General features: G+C 48.6%; 1 protein-coding gene across 1 annotated transcript in view; it reads left to right on the top strand.

Moving 5' to 3' along the window:
• LOC123758193 (uncharacterized) overlaps positions 1-23,360 on the top strand; it is a 256,842-nt gene extending 233,482 nt beyond the window's left edge. Inside the window, exon 4 of the mRNA XM_069322439.1 lies at positions 18,286-23,360. Within this exon, the coding sequence (XP_069178540.1) occupies positions 18,286-18,594 (309 nt within the window). The 3' untranslated portion in view covers positions 18,595-23,360. The remainder of the gene's footprint in view (positions 1-18,285) is intronic.
• The last annotated feature ends 479 nt before the right edge of the window (positions 23,361-23,839 follow it).

The following is a 23,839-nucleotide window of genomic DNA, read 5'->3' as shown; positions in this document are numbered from 1 at the left end:
CCCCAATCTTTCCTTCTTCGTAAACCTGTCCTTGAGTCTCGTCCTTTAGATTTCTGCACTCATCTTCAGCTTCCCTATAATGATCCCTTCTCTCTCTCTCTGAACTTCGTTCTGCCCTAGCCCTCTGCGGTTCTACGGCGGCGGGCTCCGATGGTATTCATTATGAGATGCTTCGCCATCTCCCTCCGAGCACGTCTCAGTATTTACTGAGTCTGTATAATCGGATCTGGGAGTCGTCGTCAGTCCCTGAGGACTGGCTCGATGCCGTTGTCCTCCCTGTTCGCAAACCGGGGTCTCTGGGTACTTCCCCTAAGGACTTTCGCCCTATTGCTCTCACAAGTTGTGTCTGCAAACTCTTTGAACGTATGGTTAACGTTCGTCTGATTTGGTTCCTGGAACACCATCACCTCCTCTCCCCTTCTCAATTTGGTTTCCGCAAGTGCCGCAGCACGACAGATGTCCTGGTGAACTTGGAGGTCTATATACGTACTGCTTTTGCTGCGAAGACCTCCGTTGTTGCCGTCCTTTTTGACCTAGAAAAGGCTTACGACACCACTTGGCGTTATCATATCCTATCTCAACTTCATTCTTTTGGCCTTCGTGGTCATCTCCCTCTCTTTCTCCGCAGCTTCCTCTCTCGTCGTTCCTTTCGGGTGCGCCTTGGTACCGCTCTCTCTCCCTCTTTTCAGCAATACGAAGGTGTGCCCCAGGGTAGTGTTCTGAGCACTACTCTTTTTCTGGTTGCCCTCAATGGTCTTCTTTCCTCTCTTCCTTCTGGTGTCTTCTCCGCTCTCTATGTCGATGTTCTTACCCTTTGTTGTCAGGGTGATGATTCGCCTCTCCTTCAACGCCGGCTTCAACTTGCGATTGATGCCGTGTCGTCTTGGGCCACAGGTCATGGCTTCAAGTTCTCTACTTCTAAGACTTGTGCCATGACTTTTACGCGGAAACGGGTTGTTCTTCGTCCCTCTTTGTCACTTTATGGTCATCCCCTTGAATACAAAGATTCCGCGAAGCTTTTGGGGTTATTCCTTGACACTCGTTTGTCTTGGTCTCCCCATATCTCTTACCTCCGTGTTGAGTGCTCTAAGTCCCTTACCCTCCTTCGGGTCTTGTCCCATACTTCTTGGGGGGCAGATAGGCGCACTCTCCTTGCTTTACATTCCTCTCTCGTCCTGTCTAAGCTCGATTATGGTTGCCCTGCTTACTCGTCTGCTTCTCCTTCTACTCTTCGCCGTCTTGATGCTTTGCACCATACTGGGTTGCGCCTCAGTTCTGGTGCCTTTCGTTCGACTCCCGTCCTTAGCTTGTATGTTGACACTGGCTTCCTGTCTCTCCAGGACCGCCGTGATCGCTACTGTCTTCGCTATCTTGCGCGGTCCTTGCAACATCCTTCCTCTCGTCTCTGTCGTGCTTTAACTTTTACCCCTCCTGCGGTTCCTGTTCCTCTTCACCACCTCCCTCTTTCTGTCCGGTTATCTCGCCTGCAGGATTCTCTTTCCGTTCGTATTTCTGATGTTTCTCCTCGTGTTGTTCCTTCTTTGCCCCCGTGGAGGGTCCCTCTTCCGCGGTTTTGTACATCCTTGACTCGTATCACTAAAGCTTTTACCCCTCCTACAGTTCTAAAACGCCTTTTCCTCGAGCACTTTTCTTCTCACTCCCGCTCCGTTTCTGTCTTCACCGATGGGTCTAAGTCGGCGGACGGTGTTGGCTACTCTGTTGTTTTTCCTGATCGCACTTATATGTGTCGCTTGCCTCCGGAGACTAGCATCTTTACAGCGGAACTTTATGCTATTCTCCATGCTCTTCGTCTCCTGCTTTCTCGTTGTCAGTCTTCCTTTGTGGTTGTTGTTGACTCTCGTAGTGCCCTCATGGCTCTCGGGTGCTTTAATCCAGTTCATCCGGTAGTTGTCGAGATCCAGCATTGGCTGTTTCTCGTTCACAGTAAATTTAAGTCGGTTGAGTTTTGTTGGGTTCCCAGCCATATTGGCGTGTCTTTAAATGAGCGTGCGGATGCTGCCGCTAAGGAAGCTGTCCGCTCTTGTCCCATCTCTCGTAAAGGCATTCCGTATTCCGACTTTTACCCGGTTATCCATTCCTCAGTCCTTACCCGTTGGCAGGCTTCTTGGTTGTCTGTTACTGGTAACAAGCTACGTACTCTTAAATGTTGTGTTTCCTCGTGGCCGTCCTCCTTCCACCGTAACCGGCGGTGGGAAACAGCTCTAGCGAGGTTGCGTCTTGGCCATACTCGCTTAACCCATGGTCACTTGATGGAGCGCCGCCCTGCTCCTTATTGTCCTAGTTGCATTGTCCCTCTTACGGTCGTGCATGTCCTTCTTGAATGTCCTGACTTCCAGGACGAGCGTGTGTCTTGCTTTCCGACCGCCCCTCGCGGTCACCTGTCCCTCGATAGAATTCTTGGTGACTCGGATACTTTTGATATCGTTCGCCTTATGCGTTTTTGTTCTCGTATTGGCATCCTTGGTGATATTTAGCGCCCTCTGATTATTTTGCGTATTTGATGGTGCTACATAGCCTTCCCGGTTTGGTGCCTTCTTTTGATAATTACTTACTTACTTGGCTGCCTTATCCTGCCTTGGCGAGACCCCTTGTTCGGGTCTCGAAGAACGCCCGATTGAATGCCAGTGTTGGCAATGTTCTCCTCCCGCACCATGTTGCTACCGGTGTTAGGGATCTCAAGGACTGCCACGAGGATATCAAGCATATCCTCGAGGCTCAGGGTCATTCTGTACTCCAGGTGGATACATTTACTCGTCCCCCTCGTGGTCATCGCCGTCTGCCCCTTAGGGTTGTGAAGGTTACCTTTGATGGTAGGTCCCTTCCGCCCTCTGTCATTCTTGCTGGTGTCAGATGCTCCGTTCAGGAATATATTCCCTCTCCGAGGCTCTGCGGTAAGTGCTGGAGGTTTGGGCATGGTACCCTCAAATGCTCTAGTCCTGTCTCTCTCTGTCCCCCTGTGTGGAAACGAGGGTCACTCTAAGTTAGAGTGCACTTCTTCCCAGGCCCGCTGCCTCAATTGCGGTGAGGCCCACCCTACTTTCTCCCGTGCATGTATTCGCTACAAACTTGAGGCGGCTGTCCTCAGCTTGAAGCACCGAGACCATTTGTCTTTTCCTGAGGCTCGGTGCCAAGTTCATTGTCTCCTTTCTTTCGCCGGTGTCTCCTATGCTCGCATGGTGCGCTCTTCCTCTCCTCGTCCTTCCCGCCTTCCTCAGTCTCACAACTGTTTCCGAGCCTTAGACCCGGACACACCCACCACCACCTCCCCTGTTTCCCTCCGTTCTGTTCCGAAGGGTCCCCCTCCTGGTTCTCTGTCTAGGGCTCCCCTTCTTTCTACCCAGTCTGTCACGTCTCCTGTGTCTTCTATTTCCTCTCCTTCTAGTCCTCCTTCCAGTCCTTCTCCTCCGTCTCCTGGCTCTCCACGCCGCCTGACTGTGCGGGCCGATGTCCATTGCTCTCCTGATGGTTATGTTGCTCGCTCTCGATCTTCTTCTCCTATCGAGACACTGGAGTCTGTTGCCCAGTACGTTGCTGCTGGGACGCCTGTATCTTTGAGTCAGAAGCGGAAACCTGGCTCCTCTCCTTCCTCCTCCCCTGTCGGTAAGAAAGATTCGCTTTCTTCTTCACCCCCTCTCTCTGATTCTATCATTCCTTCCCCTCCCGCTTCGGTGGTGGTGCCCCCTGTTCCTACTGTGGGGGTTTCTTTCGCCCCTGGTTCCATCTCGGTGACTGCCCTTGCTGAGGTGCGCTCCCTTCTTTCTGCCCCCCCCTTCTCCCCTTCCTTCTCCTCCAGACCCTGCTCGTCCACCTTTGATCCGTCCTCCTGCTTCTTGCCCTCCTTCTTTACTCAGTTTACCCATGCCCCCTAACCCTGACTTCGCTGATCCTGATTCTGACTCTGGGCTTTTTTAGCGTGCTGTGTTCCTGCTTCATCTTTGTTTCTTCTTTGCTCTCTGTTGCTCTCCTCTCTCTCTCTTTGCTGATGTCTTTTCTCCAGTGGAACATCCGTGGATTTTACGCCAATTTCCTTGACCTCCAATTTCTCATTTCACAGTTTTCGCCCCTTTGTGTCTGTCTCCAGGAGCCGATGCTTGGTTCTCGTCCTGGTAGCTTCCGGGGCTATTCTTTTCTCTCCCCTCTCCATAATTCCATAATTCTTCTGCTCTCTTGATTCGTTCCGATGTTCCCTTTGTCCCCTTACTTTTTTCCTCGCCTCTCCACTGTTCTGCCGCCCCGTATCTTTGTGCGTAGATGGTACACGGTTTGTTCTCTTTATCTACCCCCCACTGTCCCACTTTCTCTTCCCGATCTTAAACACCTCCTAGACTCCTTGCTGGAGCCTGTGCTCCTGCTGGGTGATTTCAATTGTCGTCATGCCCTTTGGGGTGATGTGCTGACAAACACCCGGGGTCGCCTCCTTGAACCTTTCATCCTCTCTTCTTCCCTGTCCCTTCTTAATTCTGGTGAGCCCACTCATTTGGACTCTCGGACTCGCTCCCTTTCTTGTCTCGATCTTCCTCTGTGCTCATCATCCCTTTCCTTAGATTTCGGGTGGCGAGTCCTTGATGACCTCCATGGCAGTGATCATTTTCCTATCCTTGTCACTTTTTTCTCCTTTCGCCCTCCTCTCTCCTTTCCTAGGTGGCGGTTTGCCACCTCTTTACTCTCCATGCTACTATTTCCGACCTCTCGGTTTTACCTCTCCCTCACGCCCTCCTTCTTTTTCATGACACTGTCTTTGACGCTGCCCTCCACTCTATTCCTCGCTCTTCCTCTCGGGGAACGCGGAAGTGCGTTCCCTGGTGGAGTATGGACTGTGCTCGGGCTGTCCGCTGTAAGCGTGCAGCCTGGAAGAGACATCGCCGCCGGCAGACGGTTGAGTCTTTTCTTTTGTTTCGGAAGGCGAGTGCGGTGGCCCGTAGGACCATCCATGCGGCTAAACGTGCTTGCTGGGAGTCTTATGTCTCCACCGTTTCGTCCGAAACTCCTCTTCCACTGGTCTGGAAGCGTATCCGCAAGATTGCGGGTAAGTTCGTTCCCGATGTCTCACCGGTCCTTCGCCTTCATGGTACTCTTGTGGCGGACCCGTTGCAGGTTGCGACCGAACTGGGTTCCCATTTCTCCTCTGTTAGTTCTGGTTCTCATCTCCCCCAATCCTTCCTTCTTCGTAGGCCTCTCCTTGAATCTCGTCCTTTAAATTTCTGTACTTATCTTCACCTTCCCTATAATGATTCCTTCTCTCTCTCTGAACTTCAATCTGCCCTAGCCCTTTGTGGTTCTATGGCAGCGTGCTCCGATGGCATTCATTATGAAATGCTTCGCCATCTCCCTCCGAGCACGTCTCAGTATTTACTGAGTCTGTATAATCGGATCTGGGAGTCGTCGTCAGTCCCTGAGGACTGGCTCGATGCCGTTGTCCTCCCTGTTCGCAAACCGGGGTCTCTGGGTACTTCCCCTAAGGACTTTCGCCCTATTGCTCTCACAAGTTCTGTCTGCAAACTCTTTGAACGTATGGTTAACGTTCGTCTGATGTGGTTCCTGGAACACCATCACCTCCTCTCCCCTTCTCAATTTGGTTTCCGCAAGTGCCGCAGCACGACAGATGTCCTGGTGAACTTGGAGGTCTATATTCGTACTGCTTTTGCTGCGAAGACCTCCGTTGTTGCCGTCCTTTTTGACCTAGAAAAGGCTTACGACACCACTTGGCGTTATCATATCCTATCTCAACTTCATTCTTTTGGCCTTCGTGGTCATCTCCTTCTCTTTCTCCGCAGCTTCCTCTCTCGTCGTTCCTTTCGGGTGCGCCTTGGTACCACTCTCTCTCCCTCTTTTCAGCAATACGAAGGTGTGCCCCAGGGTAGTGTTCTGAGCACTACTCTTTTTCTTGTTGCCCTCAATGGTCTTCTTTCCTCTCTTCCTTCTGGTGTCTTCTCCGCTCTCTATGTCGATGATCTTACCCTTTGTTGTCAGGGTGATGATTCGCCTCTCCTTCAACGCCGGCTTCAACTTGCGATTGATGCCGTGTCGTCTTGGGCCACAGGTCATGGCTTCAAGTTCTCTACTTCTAAGACTTGTGCCATGACTTTTACGCGGAAACGGGTTGTTCTTCGTCCCTCTTTGTTACTTTATGGTCATCCCCTTGAATACAAAGATTCCGCGAAGCTTTTGGGGTTATTCCTTGACACTCGTTTGTCTTGGTCTCCCCATATCTCTTACCTCCGTGTTGAGTGCTCTAAGGCCCTTACCCTCCTTCGGGTCTTGTCCCATACTTCTTGGGGGGCAGATAGGCGCACTCTCCTTGCTTTACATTCCTCTCTCGTCCTGTCTAAGCTCGATTATGGTTGCCCTGCTTACTCGTCTGCTTCTCCTTCTACTCTTCGCCGTCTTGATGCTTTGCACCATACTGGGTTGCGCCTCAGTTCTGGTGCCTTTCGTTCGACTCCCATCCTTAGCTTATATGTTGACACTGGCTTCCTGTCTCTCCAGGACCGCCGTGATCGCTACTGTCTTCGCTATCTTGCGCGGTCCTTGCAACATCCTTCCTCTCGCCTCTGTCGTGCTTTAACTTTTACCCCTCCTGCGGTTCCTGTTCCTCTTCACCACCTCCCTCTTTCTGTCTGGTTATCTCGCCTACAGGATTCTCTCTCCGTTCGTATTTCTGATGTTTCTCCTCGTGTTGTTCCTTCTTTGCCCCCGTGGAGGGTCCCTCTTCCGTGGTTTTGTACTTCCTTGACCCGTGACACTAAAGCTTTTACCCCTCCTACGGTTCTAAAACGCCTTTTCCTCGAGCACTTTTCTTCTCACTCCCGCTCCGTTTCTGTCTTCACCGATGGGTCTAAGTCAGCGGACGGTGTTGGCTACTCTGTTGTTTTTCCTGATCGCACTTATATGTGTCGCTTGCCTCCGGAGACTAGCATCTTTACAGCGGAACTTTATGCTATTCTCTATGCTCTTCGTCTCCTGCTTTCTCGCTGTCAGTCTTCCTTTGTGGTTGTTGTTGACTCTCGTAGTGCCCTCATGGCTCTCGGGTCGTTTAATCCGGTTCATCCAGTAGTTGTCGAGATCCAGCATTGGCTGTTTCTCGTTCACAGTAAATTTAAGTCGGTTGAGTTTTGTTGGGTTCCCAGCCATATTGGTGTGTCTTTAAATGAGCGTGCGGATGCTGCCGCCAAGGAAGCTGTCCGCTCTTGTCCCATCTCTCGTAAGGGCATTCCGTATTCCGACTTTTACCCGGTTATCCATTCCTCAGTCCTTACCCGTTGGCAGGCTTCTTGGTTGTCTGTTACTGGTAACAAGCTACGTACTCTTAAATGTTGTGTTTCCTCGTGGCCGTCCTCCTTCCACCGTAACCGGCGGTGGGAAACAGCTCTAGCGAGGTTGCGTATTGGCCATACTCGCTTAACCCATGGTCACTTGATGGAGTGCCGCCCTGCTCCTTATTGTCCTAGTTGCATTGTCCCTCTTACGGTCGTGCATGTCCTTCTTGAATGTCCTGACTTCCAGGACGAGCGTGTGTCTTGCTTTCCGACCGCCCCTCGCGGTCACCTGTCCCTCGATAGAATTCTTGGTGACTCGGATACTTTTGATATCGTTCGCCTTATGCATTTTTGTTCTCGTATTGGCATTCTTGGTGATATTTAGCGCCCTCTGATTATTTTGCATATTTGATGGTGCTACATAGCCTTCCCGGTTTGGTGCCTTCTTTTGATAATTACTTACTTACTTACTCTCCATGCTACTATTTCCGACCTCTCGGTTTTACCTCTCCCTCGCGCCCTCCTTCTTTTTCATGACACTGTCTTTGACGCTGCCCTCCACTCTATTCCTCGCTCTTCCTCTCGGGGAACGCGGAAGTGCGTTCCCTGGTGGAGTATGGACTGTGCTCGGGCTGTCCGCTGTAAGCGTGCAGCCTGGAGGAGACATCGCCGCCGGCAGACGGTTGAGTCTTTTCTTTTGTTTCGGAAGGCGAGTGCGGTGGCCCGTAGGACCATCCATGCGGCTAAACGTGCTTGCTGGGAGTCTTATGTCTCCACCGTTTCGTCCGAAACTCCTCTTCCACTGGTCTGGAAGCGTATCCGCAAGATTGCGGGTAAGTTCGTTCCCGATGTCTCACCGGTCCTTCGCCTTCATGGTAACTCTTGTGGCGGACCCGTTGCAGGTTGCGACCGAACTGGGTTCTCATTTCTCCTCTGTTAGTTCTGGTTCTCATCTCCCCCAATCCTTCCTTCTTCGTAGGCCTCTCCTTGAATCTCGTCCTTTAAATTTCTGTACTTATCTTCACCTTCCCTATAATGATCCCGTTCTCTCTCTCTGAACTTCAATCTGCCCTAGCCCTTTGTGGTTCTATTGGCAGCGGGCTCCGATGGCATTCATTATGAAATGCTTCGCCATCTCCCTCCGTGCACGTCTCATTATTTACTGAGTCTGTACAATCAGGTCTGGGAGTCGTCGTCAGTCCCTGAAGACTGGCTCGATGCTGTTGTCCTCCCTGTTCGGAAACCAGGGTCTCTCAGGGTCTCATCCCCCAAGGACTTCCGCCCTATTGCTCTCACGAGTTGTGTCTGCAAGCTCTTTGAACGTATGGTTAACGTTCGTTTGATGTGGTTCTTAGAGCACTATCGCCACCTCTCCCCTTCTCAATTTGGTTTTCGCAAGAGCCGCAGCACAACAGATGTCCTGGTGAACTTGGAGGTCTATATCCGTACTGCTTTTGCTGCGAAGACCTCCGTTGTTGCCGTCCTTTTTGACCTGAAAAAGGCTTACATATTCTGTCTCAACTTCATTCTTTTGGGCTTCGTGGGAACCTTCCTCTCTTCCTCCGGAGCTTCCTGTCTCGTCGTTCCGTGTGCTTCTTGGTACTGCTCTCTCTGCCCCTTTTCAGCAGTATGAGGGTGTACCCCAGGGTAGTGTTCTGAGCACTACTCTTTTTCTAGTTGCCCTCAACGGTCTTCTTTCCTCTCTTCCTTCTGGCGTCTTCTCTGCTCTCTATGTTGATGATCTTACCCTTTGCTGTCGGGGTGATGATTCCACTCTCCTTTAACAGCGACTTCAACTTGCGATTGATGCCGTGTCGTCTTGGGCCACCGATCATGGCTTCAAGTTCTCTGCGTCTAAGACTTGTGCTATGACTTTTACTCGGAAGCATGTTGTTCTTCGTCCCTCTTTGTCGCTTTATGGTCTTCCCATTGTGTACAGGGATTCCGCGAAGCTTTTCGGGTTAGTCTTTGACACTCGTTTGTCTTGGTCAGCCCATATCTCTTACCTCTGAGTTGAATGCTCTAAGGCCCTTAACCTCCTTAAGGTTTTGTCCCATACTTCTTGGGGAGCGGATAGGCGCACGCTCCTCTATTTGCACTCCTCTCTCATCCTGTCTAAGCTCGATTATGGTTGCCCTGCATACTCTTCTGCTTCTCCTTCTACTCTTCGCCGTCTTGATGCTTTGCACCATACTGGGTTGCGTCTCGGCTCTGGTGCCTTTCGTTCGACTCCTGCACTTAGTTTGTATGTTGACACTGGCTTTCTCTTTCTTCAGGACCGCCGTGATCGCTACTGTCTTCGCTATCTTGCGCGGTCCTTCCAACATCCTCCCTCTCGCCTCTGTCGTGCATTGACTTTTCCTCCTCCTGTGGTTCCTGTTCCTCTTCATTGTCTCCCACTTTCTGTCCGGTTATCTCGCTTACAGGATTCTCTTTCTGTTCATATTTCTAATGTTTCTCCTCGTATTGTTCCTTCCTTACCTCCGTGGAGAGTCCCCCTTCCCAAGTTTTGTACGTCCTTGACTTGTATTACTAAAGCCTTTACCCCTCCTACTATTCTGAAAAGCCTCTTCCTTGAGCACTTTTCTTCGCACTCCCACTCTATTTCCATCTTCACTGATGGGTCTAAGTCTGCAGACGGTGTGGGCTACTCTGTTGTTTTTCCTGGCCGTACTTATATGTGTCGCCTCCCTTCAGAGGCTAGCGTCTTTACGACAGAACTTTATGCTATTCTCTATGCTCTTCATCTCTTGCTTTCTCATTCTTATTCCTCCTTTGTGGTTGTAGTTGATTCTCGTAGTGCCCTCATGGCTCTAGGGTCCTTTAATCCTGTCCATCCGGTGGTCATCGAGATTCAACATTGGCTGTTTCTTATTTCTAGTAAATTTAAATCAGTAGAGTTTTGCTGGGTTCCCAGCCATATTGGTGTTTCTTTCAATGAGCGTGTGGATGCTGCCGCTAAGGAAGCTATCCATTCTTGTCCCATCTCCCGTAAAAGTATTCCTTATTCCGACTTTTATCCTGTTATTCATTCTTCCATTCATGCCCGTTGGCAGGGTTGTTGGTCCTCTGTGGTAACAAGCTGCGTACTCTCAAACGTAGTGTGTCCCCATGGCCTTCCTCCTACCACCGTAACCGGCGGTGGGAAACTGCTTTGGCACGGCTGCGGGTTGGTCATACTCGCTTAACCCACGGTCACTTAATGGAGCGCCGCCCTGCTCCTTATTGTCCGAATTGCGTTGTCCCTCTTACAGTTGTGCATATACTTGTTGAATGTCCTGACTTCCAGGACGAGCGTGTGTCTTGCTTTCCGACCGTCCCTCGCGGTCACTTGTCCCTCGATAGAATTCTAGGTGAATCGGATACTTTTGATATCGTTCGCCTTATGCGTTTTTGTTCTCGTATTGGCATTCTTGATGATATTTAGCGCCCTCTGATTATTTCGCACTTTGATGGTGCTACATAGCCTTCCCGGTTTGGTGCCTTCTTTTGATAATTACCTTACCTTACATTCACCATGAGCACACTCAGAACTCTGCAAGTGTCAGCTGCCACACCCTCACTCCTCCAACATCCAGTCTCTCCCTCACTTTTCCAACATCCAGTCTCTCCCTCACTCCTCCAACATTGCTCCTCCCATCATACTGTTATTGTTTGTATTACACTATTTACACATGTTATGTATAACTATCTACATGTTTTATTCACCAGAACTATGCAAGTAAGCCGGTATTGTGTCCAAACTTTACAGTGGCCACCATACACTTCATGAGAAATCATACAGCAGCTAGCAGACGACGCTACGATTACGTCACCTTCCTCACCAAAATAGCTCCTCCCAACATACTCCTGTTGCTGTTACTACACTATATACACACGTTGTATATACCCATGTACAAATGTGTTCACCATAGCGAACCACTAAGCTAGTATGATGAGCAAAACAAGAGTGACTGCCACACAGTGAGGTTACCTCGATTCTCTTCCTCGCTCCCTCACCACAATTACTCCTCCCACCATACTACACACATATGTACATGGGTATATACGCATTGTATATACCCATGTACATATGTGTTCACTATAGCAAACCACAAAGCTAGTATGATGAGCAAAACAAGAGTGGCTGCCCCACACAGTGAGGCTACCTCGATTCTCTCCCTCACCACAATTACTCCTCCCACAATACTACGCACAGTGCTTATTATCACCACAATCCTGCTGTTATCACAATACTGGTCACTAAATCCTGTAAATACATAATTGACCACAAGTTTATTTTGTAATGGAACCTAAGAAGTTGTTTGAAGATTCATAGATGGACGAAATAATGCTGTGGTGTTGTGGCTAGCGCTGTGAACATCGTGAACAGCATTGAATCGCTGATATTTGAACATTGTACACAGTCATTATCACACTCAGACTCTTCTGTAATGCTATCATGGCTAAATAATACAAGTTATATATATATTTTGGCATTATTAGGCAATGCTGTGGTCACAAGCTGAACAGCAGGGCTGTGAGCTGATGCTGCATGCACCAGCCTTGGTTGCTCACTCTTCTTCTTCTTCTTGAGAATAGGTGCAGTTTGCATGAAGGGGTAACCCTCCCGATGACTGCACCAGGACAGACGTAAGGAGACGCGTTGATGGTAAAGAGGAGAAGAAAGTCAAAAGCGGTAGACGTGATGGGCCGTAGAGAGAGGAGTGGCGACGAAAACAGAGGTGAACATCAGAGGGAGACTCCCCGCACTGGGGGGCGGGGCGTCATGGTCACGGTGGCAGCTGATCCAGGCACGGCGTAGCGGTGGGCGCAAGACGGGAACTAATATTTCTCCGGAAACTTACGGTACGGAAAGCGCAAGCGGTACGCTTCCCAAACCACCCACAGGTCGGCGGGCAGCCGGCCATCAGGCTGTACCTCCGGCTGAGACATCCTATCCGGCACCCTATAAACAAACTCCTTCTTTGACGACACCCAGATGGTTGACGAGCACCACGGGATCGGAAGCACCCGGGCATCCCGATAAAGGCCCAACTCCGGACCCTCACAGGGCACGACCCCAGCTGACGGGACTAGGCAACCCCGAGACCGGGGCAAGGAAGGAGGGGGAACTGCAGGCGCGGCAGCGACCCCACCACAGGGCACAGGAGCCGAGGCTCCCTGGCGCACATCTTTCCGCAACTTCATGACGAGGTCCCGACCATCAGGGACAACCCCCCACTGCGGGGACCCAACAGCAGGAGACGCAGGAGGGGGGGCACAGGGAGCAACGTCGGAGCCCCTCACAGCACCATCATCCTCGGCGGGGGACGCCAGCTGAGCACCATACTCCCCCACCTCCTCCCAAGGCACACCACAAAGGGGGGAGACACTCCGAGCCCGCCGCGAACGCTTCGAGACAGGCCGCACCACACCACGCCCAGCAGGCCCCGCCGCAGGCACAGCCTCCTCCGTCATACCCACACAGGCCACACCCGCACCGTCCGAAGAGTCCACAGAGGCCACATCACCCACACTGTCTACATCATCCACGGAAACAGCCTCAGAACACCGACGCGCACGCTTCTGCAAAGGAATGGGGAGAGCAGAACTACAGGAGGCAACACACTCAGGCATGGCAGGCACCTCACCACGCCGAAGCACCCCCTCCAAAACGGCAGAACCCGCGTCCCCGGGAGCCGGTAACACATCCACAGGCGGGGGCGGAACATGAACCTCCACCGGGACACCTTGCACTACACACAGCTCAGGCGACAGCCCGACACCCTCACACACCGGCTCAACAACCCCAGGGGCCACAGCTGGCACGAGACGTGTCGCACAGGCCGTAGAGCTCTTCTCAACAGGCAGAGCAGCAGACAGGCAGTCAGGCGCCTCAGGCACAGCACCCACACCGCCCGAACGCAACAGGGGCGGAAAATCCTCTGCACAAAGAACATGCACACGACCAGTCGCTCCCACGTCGCACGCAGCAGCCAGATGACCCTCGTGACCACACCGATAACAGGTGCGCGGTTGACCCCGGTACTGGCAGCGGAGCGTGTATCCCAACACGGACATCGACGACGGTACACTACCCTTCAGCGACATCGTCAGGGTGCGGGAGCCGTCAAGCATACCAATACAGTGCCCGGCAACGACCTTGTTCCAACGAACACTCAACACTGTCCCAAACCGTTCGAAACAGGAGGTTAAAAAGTCGTCCTGAAATTCAAAGGGGGCACCATGCACCGTCACAGACGTCAAGGTGACACTAAGATTCACTACCTTAACGGAGCCAGCAGTATCAGGGAGAGGGTAAACACGCCCCTCACACCGCTCGAGAAACGCCTGAAAGGCAGCCTGGAGACGGAACTTGACCACAGCACGGTGGCCCTGAAGCAGCTGGATGCCCACCAGGTCAGACAGCTGCACCTGCAGCACGTCCACTAGGGCGACACCAACCAATGGATGGTCCACCAGCACCGTAAACGCCAGACCAGCTGACAGCGTCCTCTGCAATGGAGGGCGAAACGTCCCCATGGCGAAGCAAACGTCACCCCGTCAGTGGCAAACCACCACCAGCAGGGCAAACAAGCGATCACCCAACGTAAACACCAGCCAGTGCGGATAGACCTCAGGAACGTCCGACCCGGCCGGCGGTCACCACGCAACCGGTTGCTCACTCACTACTGAGGCTGTCACACCCGGGAATGTGGACTACGATTTTTTTTAAAGATGGCGTCTGTTTACAAGAGCCTTGACGAAGCTGATGTGAACCCCATGTATCCACGGGAGTTTTGAATGGAACGTGAAAAATACAAATACCCAGAGGCGCGTAGCACACTCCAGACATGGGCCTACAGGCGCGTTGGGCAGTTAGCGCGTTGGGCAGTTAAAGGGTTAAGTGCTTGGAGTATCAAGTGGAGAATGGAATTCTATGTGAATAAATGCCATGTTATGGAATGTGGAATTAGAGAAAATAGACCACACTCGACTTACAAATTATGTGTAAAGGAATTACAGAACTCTAATAAAGAACGAGATTTAGGTGTGGTGTTGGATAGTAAACTGCACCAGCAAAACACACTAAAGAACATTGTGAGAGGAACGTATGCACCACTTTCCAACTTCAGACTTGACTTGCTTTTAATTATATGGATGATGAAATGCCAAAGAAACTGTTCATGACTTTTGTGAGGCCAAATTAGGAATATGCAGCAGTTGTATGGTGCCCACATCTCAAGAAGCACATAATGAAACTGGAAAAGGTCCAACGGCATGCTACAAAATGGCTTCCGGAACTGAGAAACAAGAGTTACAAGGAGAGACTAGAGGCATTAAATGTGCCAAAACTAGAAGATAAAGAGGTGATATGATCACCACTTACAAAATACTATCAGGAATCGACCAAATTGATAAAAAGGAATTCCGGAAGCCAGCAACATCACGAACAAGAGGACACAGATTCAAGCTAAAGAAACAAAGATACCAAAAAAATATTAGAATGTTTTCTATTGCAAACAGAGTGGTAGACGGAACAAGCTAAGTGAGAAGGTGGTGGAGGCCAAAGCCGTCAGTAGTTTCAAAGTGTTATACGATAAAGAATACTGGGATGACGGTTTGTTCCATTTATTCCCCCCCCCCCCCCCCCCGAGTGTCCAGCTTTCTCCTCCTGATTCTTAAACATCTACTGGACTCCTTGCCGGAGCCTGTGCTTCTGCTAGGTGATTTCAATTGTCAACATAACCTTTGGGGTAATGTTTTGATAAACACCCGAGGTTGCCTTCTTGAACCGTTCATCCTCTCTTCTTCCCTGTCTCTTCTGAATTCTGGTGAGCCCACTCATTTGGACTCTCGGACTCACTCCCTTTCCTATCTTGATCTTTCTCTTTGTTCGTCTTCCCTTTACTTAGATTTCGGGTGGCAGGGTTCTTGATGACCTCCATGGCAGTGACCATTTTCCCATCCTTGTTTCCTTTTTCTCTTTATCACCCTCCCGGTGGCAGTTTGCTGAGGCTGACTGGCCCCTCTTTACCGTCCGTGCTACTATCTCCGACCTTTCCATTCTGCCTCTCCCTCACGCCCTCCTTTTTTATGACACCGTCTTCGACGCTGCCCTCCGCTCTATTCCTCGCTCTTCCTCTCAAGAAACGTGGAAGTGCGTTCCCTGGTGAAATGTGGACTATGCTCGGGCTATTCGCTGTAAGCGTGCAGCCTGGAAGAGACATCGTTGCCGGCAGATGCCTGAATCTTTTCTTTTGTTTCGGAAGGCAAGTGAGGTGGCCCGTAGGACCATCTGTATGGCTAAACGTGCATGTTGGATGTCTTATGTCTCCACCATCATGTCTGACACTCCTCTCCTGCTGATCTGGAAGCGTATTCACAAGATAGCAGGTAAGTTCGTTCCCGATGTCTTCCTGGTCCTTCACCTCGGTGGTACTCATGTGGAGGACCCGTTACAGGTCGCAACCAAATTGGATTTCCACTTTTTGTCTGTTAGCTCTGGTTTTCATCTCCCCCATTCCTTCCTTCTTCGTAATCCTCTTCTTGAATCTTGTCCTTTTGATTTCTGTACCTATCTCTGCCTTCCCTATAATGATCCCTTCTCTATCTCTGAGCTCCAGTCTGCAATGGCCCTCTGGGGTTCTACGGTGGCAGGCTCCGATGGCATTCATTATGAGATGCTTCGACATCTCCCTCCGTGCTCGTCTCGGTATTTACTGAGTCTGTTTATTTGGGTCTAGGAATCATCGTCAGTCCCTGAGGACTGGCTCGACGCTGTTGCCCTACCTGTTCGAAAACCAGGGTCTCTCAGGTCTTCCCCCAAGGACTTCTACCCTCACGAGTTGTGTCTGGAAGATCTTTGAACGTATGGTTAACGTTCATCTAATGTGGTTCTTCGAGCACTATCACCTCCTTTCCCCTTCTCAATTTGGTTTTCACTAATGCCGAAGCACAACAGATGTCCTGGTGAACTTGGAGGTCTATATTCGTACTACTTTTGCTGCGAAGACCTCCGTTGTTGCCGTCCTTTTTGACCTGGAAAAGGCTTCCGACACTACCCGGCAGTATCATATTCTGTCCCACCTTCATTCTTTTGGCCTTCGTGGGAATCTCCTTCTCTTCCTCCAAAGTTTCCTCTCTCGTCGTTCCTTTCGAGTGAGGCTCGGTACCACTCACTCTGCCCCTTTTCGGCAGTATGAGGGTGTGCCCCAAGGTAGTGTCCTGAGCACTACTATTTTTCTTGTTGCTCTCAATGGTCTTCTTTCCTCCTCCTCCTTTCCTCCGCCTTACTTCCTTCTGGCGTCTTCTCCGCTCTCTATGTAGACGATCTTACCCTTTACTGTCGGAGTGATGATTCGCCTCTCCTTCAATGGCGGCTTCAACTTGGGATTGATGCCGTGTTGTCTTGGGCCACCGATCATGGCTTCAAGTTCTCTGCATCTAAGACTTGTGCTATGACTTTTACTCGGAAGTGTGTCATTCTTCGTCCATCTTTGTCTCTTTATGGACATCCCATTGTGTACAAGAATTCCGTTAAGCTTCTGAGGTTAATCTTTGACACTCGTTTGTCTTGGTCAGCCCATATTTCTTACCTCCGCGCTGAATGCTCTAAGGCCTTTTCCCTCCTTATGGTTTTGTCCCATACTTCTTGGGACCCCAGGGCAGATAGGTGTACGCTCCTCTCTACATTCCTCACTCGTCTTGTCTAAACTCGATTTTGGTTGATTAAGGATTTTGGTTGCCCTGCTTACTCGACTGTTTCTTCTTCTACTCTTCACCGTCTTGATGCTTTGCACCATGCTGGCTTGCGCCTCAGCTCTGGTGCTTTTCGTTTGACTCCCGCCCTCAGCTTGTATGTTGACGCTGGTTTCCTGTCTATCCAGGACCGCCGTGATCGCTACTGTCTTCGCTATCTGGCGCAGTCCTTGCAACATCCTTCCTCTCGCCTCTGTCGTGCTTTGACTTTTACCCCTCCTGTAGTTCCTGTTCCTCTTCACCACCTCCCTCTTTCTGTCTGGCTATTTCACTTACAGGTCTCTCTTTCCATTCGTCTTTCTCATATTTCTCCTCGTATTGTTCCTTCCTTGCCCGCAGTGGAGGGTCCCCCTTCTGAAGTTTTGTACGTCCTTGACTCACATTACAAAAGCTTCTACTCCTCCAACGGTTCTGAAACGCCTTTTTCTTGAGCATTTTTCTTCACACTCCTGCTCCGTTTCCATCTTCACCGATGGGTCTAAGTCCGCGGATGGTGTGGGCTACTCCGTTGTTTTTCCTGACCGCACTTATATGTGTCGCCTTCTTTCGGAGACTAGCATCTTCACAGCAAAGCTTTATGCTATTCTCCATGTTCTTCGTCTCCTGCTTTCTTGTTGTCAAGATTGTGATTGTCGTTGACTCTCGTAGTGCCCTCATGGCTCTCAGGTCCTTTAATCCTGTCCATCCTGTTGTCGTCGAGATTCAACATTAGCTGTTTCTTATCTCTAGTAAATTTAAATCCGTGGAGTTTTGCTGGGTTCCCAGCCATGTTGGTGTTTTTTTTAATGAGCGTGCGGATGCTGCCGCTAGGGAGGCTATCCACTCTTGTCCCATTTCCCGTAAAGGTATTCCTTTTTCCGACTTTTATCCGGTTATTCATTCCTCTAGGACCGCCCCTCGCAGTCACTTGTCCCTCGATAGAATTCTTGGTGAATCGGATTTGTTTGATATCGTTTGCCTTGTGCATTTCTGTTCTCGTATTGGCATCCTTGGTGATATTTAGCTCCTTCTGATTATTCCGCACATTTGATGGTGCTACATAGCTTTCCCGGTTTGGTGCCTTCTTTTTTATAATTACTTACTGGGATGACGGTACACCACAAGTGTAGCTCTCATCCTGTAACTACACTTAGGTGATTACACACAGTATGTATTTCTGTATTATAAAGCCACTAATTATGAGCAGAGTGTCAGGCATATCTTAAAGTTATGAGTGTTATATTGTACATTTTTGTGGTAATACCCAATATTCTGAATTTTACAGATGATGAGGAAGCAGAGGAAGCAATTTGGACGACCGAAGAGTGTCCAACGTTGCATAGTTTGTCGAAAAGTATTTTCCAGCCATTCATTACTGATTATGCATATGTGCTTTCATTCAGGAGAAAATTCATTTCATTGTACATCTTGTGATTACCGCACTGCATTGTTTAACACCATAAAGACACATGTCCTGCTCAATCACAAACGACTAATAAATGAGAGTGAAGGTAAACGGCACCATGCCTCAGACATTTGCCCTAGCCAGGTCTCTGAAAATCCTGCCAAAATTGAGAAATTTGATCATCTGTAAGACAACATAAAACATGATGACCTTAATGTAGAAATTTATGGCAAAATATAAACAGTCTGTAAAATTGATTACTGATGTAGTTGATTCGTATGTTTCATAATGAGTTGTTAGTAATAGAGAAATTTTTCGCAATTTTGATGGATTTTATTATTTTGTAGTTCAGAAAAGCCTAATTGGTGACATGTGAAGTCAATGTAAAAACTCAGAATGAAGCACCCATAAAAGTTGAGGAAAGGAATTAAAGTGACTTTTGAACCCTTTCTTGATGTACCTGTAAAACAATTGAACTATTAGACAACAGAATATCCATCCCTTTTACCTTATTTACTTTTATTATATAGGATCCCGGTAGTACAGTCGGGTTCGTTCTTGACTCACAATCGAGAATTCCAGGTTCAAATTCCGGAGGGGGGGGGGGGGGGACAGAAATGGTTGGGCGCATTTCCTATCACCTAATCCACCTGTTCACCTATCAGTAAGTTGGTACTCAGGGGTTAGCTTGTTGTGGGGTTGTATCCTGGGTAGGGGTCAGGAATTTGACCTGGTGGGGGGTCCTCAATATAAGCCTAAACGTGTATGAATACACTCTGGCTTCCTGCCCCCCCCCCCTCCCTCCCTCCATTAAATATTATTGAATTATTACTAGAATTATAAACAAGCAGAATTAGCTAATGGTACACATGTCAATTTCTGTCATTATTTTGGCTAGTGCCAACATAAGTTATGTTAATGAGAATAAATATTTATAGTTACTTTATAACAAATCTATTTTAATTTTAAAAGCAGGAATTAATACATTTGTCATCAATACTTCTGTATTATGAAATATTCCTGCACAATATTGTTCAGATCTGTACTTTTGTTAACAATGAGCATTATGATTTTAAAGTTAACACTCGCATGAATCATAACTACTGGTGCTGTTCGGTACATTTAAGGTTTTTCTTTGAAAAGTTTTATATAACTTTTCTGTGGAAAGCCCCTTCAGCTCCCTGGAGCTATACCGGGCTGATGTGTATTTATTAGACCATGGCAACATTCAATCGATGGAGTTCTTAGCCTACCGAGGACCAACATCAAAATCTGACCCCTTCAGAGAGGCAAGAGGAGCAATGACCTAGAGACACCCCCGTGTAATTAGAAGCAGTCTATATCTACCATCTACCAGGTTAGGCACCCAGAAAGGTAGGAATTTCAAAACAAACTATAGTTGATTAAAAATTGCAAACTGAAAGCAGAACTCCCCCAATCGATAACAAGCATAACGTCACCACAGTCACAGCACTGCTGTCTGCGCAAATCCCCCCCCCCCCTCCCCAGGAGGGGGAACAGGGGGGGGGGGAGCCCAGACCTCCAGCACCGGCTACCCAACCCTACTTCAGAGGCTGTTGTGTTTGGTGGAGATCGAATCTACTCTGGCTCCATCCTTTCGAGCAGTGCTGTGTATAGCGGTGTGTTCTTGAGTGTGGTGATGTGCGAGCCAGGAGTAACACAAGAGTACTGGTGCTGCATGCACCTAGGGCCACCTTCCCTAGGTGCTCTGTAAGTACTGCCCTTGTGGTATAGGTTTATCTATCATGTGCCGTTCGGGAGACTATCTCCGCGTGGTTCTTTTATTGCTCGGTGATTGCCCGCCCTTGAGGTCAGCTGGGGTTGTTCTTATTCCTGCAGCTTACCTCCTGACCCAGATTACGCCTCGATAATTGATCCTGCCTCTTTCGAGTTCGGTTCTTCCTTTCCTTAATGGGGTGCGTTATGAGGTTCCAGAGTTATTCTGGTTGGCAGACTGTCCTCTCCTTTTGTTCGGGGCGTGGCATATGTTCTGTTGGTTCGTGGCATATGTTCTGTTGGTTGGGCGTGGCATATGTTCTGTTGGTTGGGCGTGGCATATGTTCTGTTGGTTGGGCGTGGCATATGTTCACAATTCGAGACTCGTGGGACTCACGTGCCCCTGGCCATCTGGCTTCGGTCTTGCATTTCTATTTCCATCTTGAGCTGTCTTTGGACTGGCTTGAAGAGGACGTGGAGGTGCTCTGGGCCGATCCTGGGTCTGGTGTGTTGGTCTCAGCGGTGCGGGCGTCGGCTGCTCTGTTGAAGCTGTTTGCGCCGATCGAGCGGGAGGCGGTGCCTCTGTTCTTTACTTCTCCCCTGCCCTGCCGGCATGTGGTGCTTGCTCAATCCTTGGAACCTGCTTGGTCCCTTGCTCTTAGGTTTTCTGTGCCTTTTTGTTCTTTGTTGTTTGCTGAATCTGCAGTATCTGCAGGCAACTTCTTCTAGTTGTCATCTTATGTCGGACTTGTTGGTTCTCCAAGAGGTCCCGTGGGGGGGGGGGTCTTCCCTGGAAGGGTCGTGTCATAGCTCGGGGGTGTATCACCATTTGTATAGTGAGCAGGTGGCTTCATTGATGGTGTCCCACCTGCGTGCTTCATCTCGGTGGCAGTATGAAGTTTTCTGGTGGTCCTTCCGTTATTTCTTGTCCCTCCGTAGGTTTTCTTCTGTTTTGGATCGGGTTGTCTTGTCCTTCCTTTTGTGGTTGTTTCAGGACGGTCATCTTATGCCAATTACTGTCACCTCGTATCATGCACTGCTGTCGGAGCCGTTTCAGCTTGTGTTCAGGGTGGATGTTACGTCTGCTCCGTTCTGCAAGCTGTCTCAAGCATTGTTTCACCTCCGGCCTTCTCATGCGTCGCCTGAGCCATCCTGGTCGTTGGACCAGGTGCTCTCTATTCTCTCTTCTCCTTGGTTTTTTGTGGCCCCTTCGGTTCAGGATTGTTTTGCAAAGGTTCTCTTCCTGTTGGGATTGGTCTCTGTGGGTCGGGTCGGGAAGATTCATGCGTTCCTCCGGCACAAAGGTTTCTGCTCTTTTGGTCCTGGTAGTAGGTTTGTTCTTTTGCAGCCATCTCCTTTTCTGGCAAAGACTGAGACTGCTGCTTTCCAGAGGGGTCCTTGGGTTGTTGATGCTTGGTTGGTTTGGCCAGGGGTGCATTATGTGTTGTATCTGGTTGCGGCTCTTCACCGTTATCTGTGCACCATGGTTTCGGGGACTGGGGATGGGCTTTGGGTTGACTCAGTTTCCCCTTCTTCCCTGTTTCCAGAGTTCGGGTCTATCCTCGTGCCTATAACGTTCATACGTTTGCTGCATTGGCTGCCGTCTTTGGTTACTTGTCTTGGGCTGACATTCAGGCATGGGGGTTTTTGGAGGTCGAACAGAGTCCTAGCCGCTCATTACCTGGTCAGTGTTACTGGCCCTAGTCGGGTATGTGTCACATTGGGTCGTCGGTTGCAGCCTTCACTTCGAGTTGAGGAGTGAGTGGTGACCGCCTCCCGGGTAAGTCCCTCTTATTTTATCTTTGATTAAGTAGCTCCGGGGAGCCGAAGGAATTCCCTCCAGAAAACCAGCAGTTGAATGTAATGAAATGCCATTTTCTGGGTAAGTCCCGGAGGGCCCCCCCGGCAACCTTTCCCCCCCCCCCCTCCCTCCAGGTTTGCAGTTTTTGCGAGTTTTGACATCTAGCCTCAGAACTGGGGGGTGTGATAACCGGCACAGGTGGTCTGGAGCTATGCCTTCACCCCTCCCTGGGTGGGAGAGCTGCGCAGACAGCGGATCGGTGACAGTTGTGACGTCATGCTCATATGCTCCTTTTTCAATTGGGGGAGTTCTGTCCAACAGTTCGACTTTCAGTAACTATATTTTAACCAGATAGGGTTTGTTTTGGGGTGCCTACCTTTCTGAGTGCCTGACCCAGTTGATGGCAAACATAAAATGCTTCCAACCACATGGGGGGTTTCTATAGGCCATTGTTCATCGTGCCTCTCCGAGGTGAGTTGGTTCTGGCTCATGGTCCCCTGGTAGGCCTAGAACTCCATTTGCTTTGACTGATGCCAGGGTCTAATACATTCATATCAGCTTGGATAGCTCCGGGGAGCCTTCGGGGTCTCATCCAGAAAATGGCGTTTCATTACATTCAACGCTGTTATTTTTTTTAAAGTTATGTAAAATTATGAGTATCTACATTGATACTGATAATTTTATATAAAATATTAATTCATGAACAAAATTTTGAGTTTTGATTTATATATGAAATATTATTAAGACCATTAAATTAAAAATAATAGTTTTTATTTGGCTTTTATGAATAATTTAATATACTTGTTTAAAACCAATAAAAAATAGCCTAATGTTAAGTAAAAAGTTGCCTAAATTCAGATGTTAATCTGAAGTGAAGTCGCTTGAACATTTATTAATATAAATAATTCCACAAAAATTTTAGTTTTGTATGCAAAATATTCTTCCTAAATTGTTCAGATGTAGATATACATGATACATTTCATTAGTAATTGTAAGTTGCAATATCTTTGCCAAAATGAAACGTAGAACTGGCTTGAAGACAAATTAATTATTAAGCATTTATTAGTTATGTTAAAACAATTTTTAATTTCTGCAGGAAATCTCTACATGTATAAATAAGATATATTTTACACTTTTTTGTTGTAGGCTTGTGTGTGTGTTTCTGTACAAGAGACTCATACCTTTGTGTTCTTTCCTTGATCCTGTCGATTTCTAAATGTCATTTTGTATATATATAACACTAGTTTTGTTAGTGTGTAAAAATATAGTGAATTTTGTATACAGTATTTTTATATTCTAGTACATATTTCAGTGTACAATTGTTTATTTTTATATGAAACTTCAAAATAGTTTTTTGGGCATGGGTAAAGCTTATTAGATTTTTTGCCACATGCTATTGAATAAAAGTTGACATTTATTAGTGTTATTCAATTTCAAGTATGTTTATTGAGATAAGCAATAAATACATCTCAAAGGGATAGAGTAGCTTAGGCTATTTCTACCCCCCTCTACTTCAAGTCCCTCAAGGGGCGCACAAATGCAGTGAGTACAAATAGACAAATAACATTACAAGAATCCCATTTAACATTGCAGGTTAATATAGTAAGTACAGCATATAATTGTTACACTCTAGGGGCAAAATTCTTGTAGCTCCTAAGTATACTGTCTATCATACCATTATCACACATACAAACAATTTGATGTGGTACACTATTTATTTCCTTATTTCTATAGTTTTCAATAAGTTGACACTCTAATACATAATGTTCTAGGGTGTGGGTGTGCAGCATACTACATAATTTACACTCCTTATCTTTTTCACTGACATCAACACCGTATTGCCAGATATATTTGTATCCTAATCTTAATCTCATGTAAATTGAATCCTTCCAAGTA

Source organism: Procambarus clarkii, chromosome 11 (genome assembly GCF_040958095.1).
Source record: "Procambarus clarkii isolate CNS0578487 chromosome 11, FALCON_Pclarkii_2.0, whole genome shotgun sequence".
Lineage (NCBI taxonomy): Eukaryota > Metazoa > Arthropoda > Malacostraca > Decapoda > Cambaridae > Procambarus > Procambarus clarkii.
Note: the sequence above shows the minus strand (reverse complement) of the source record. Positions and strands in the feature narration are given on the sequence as shown.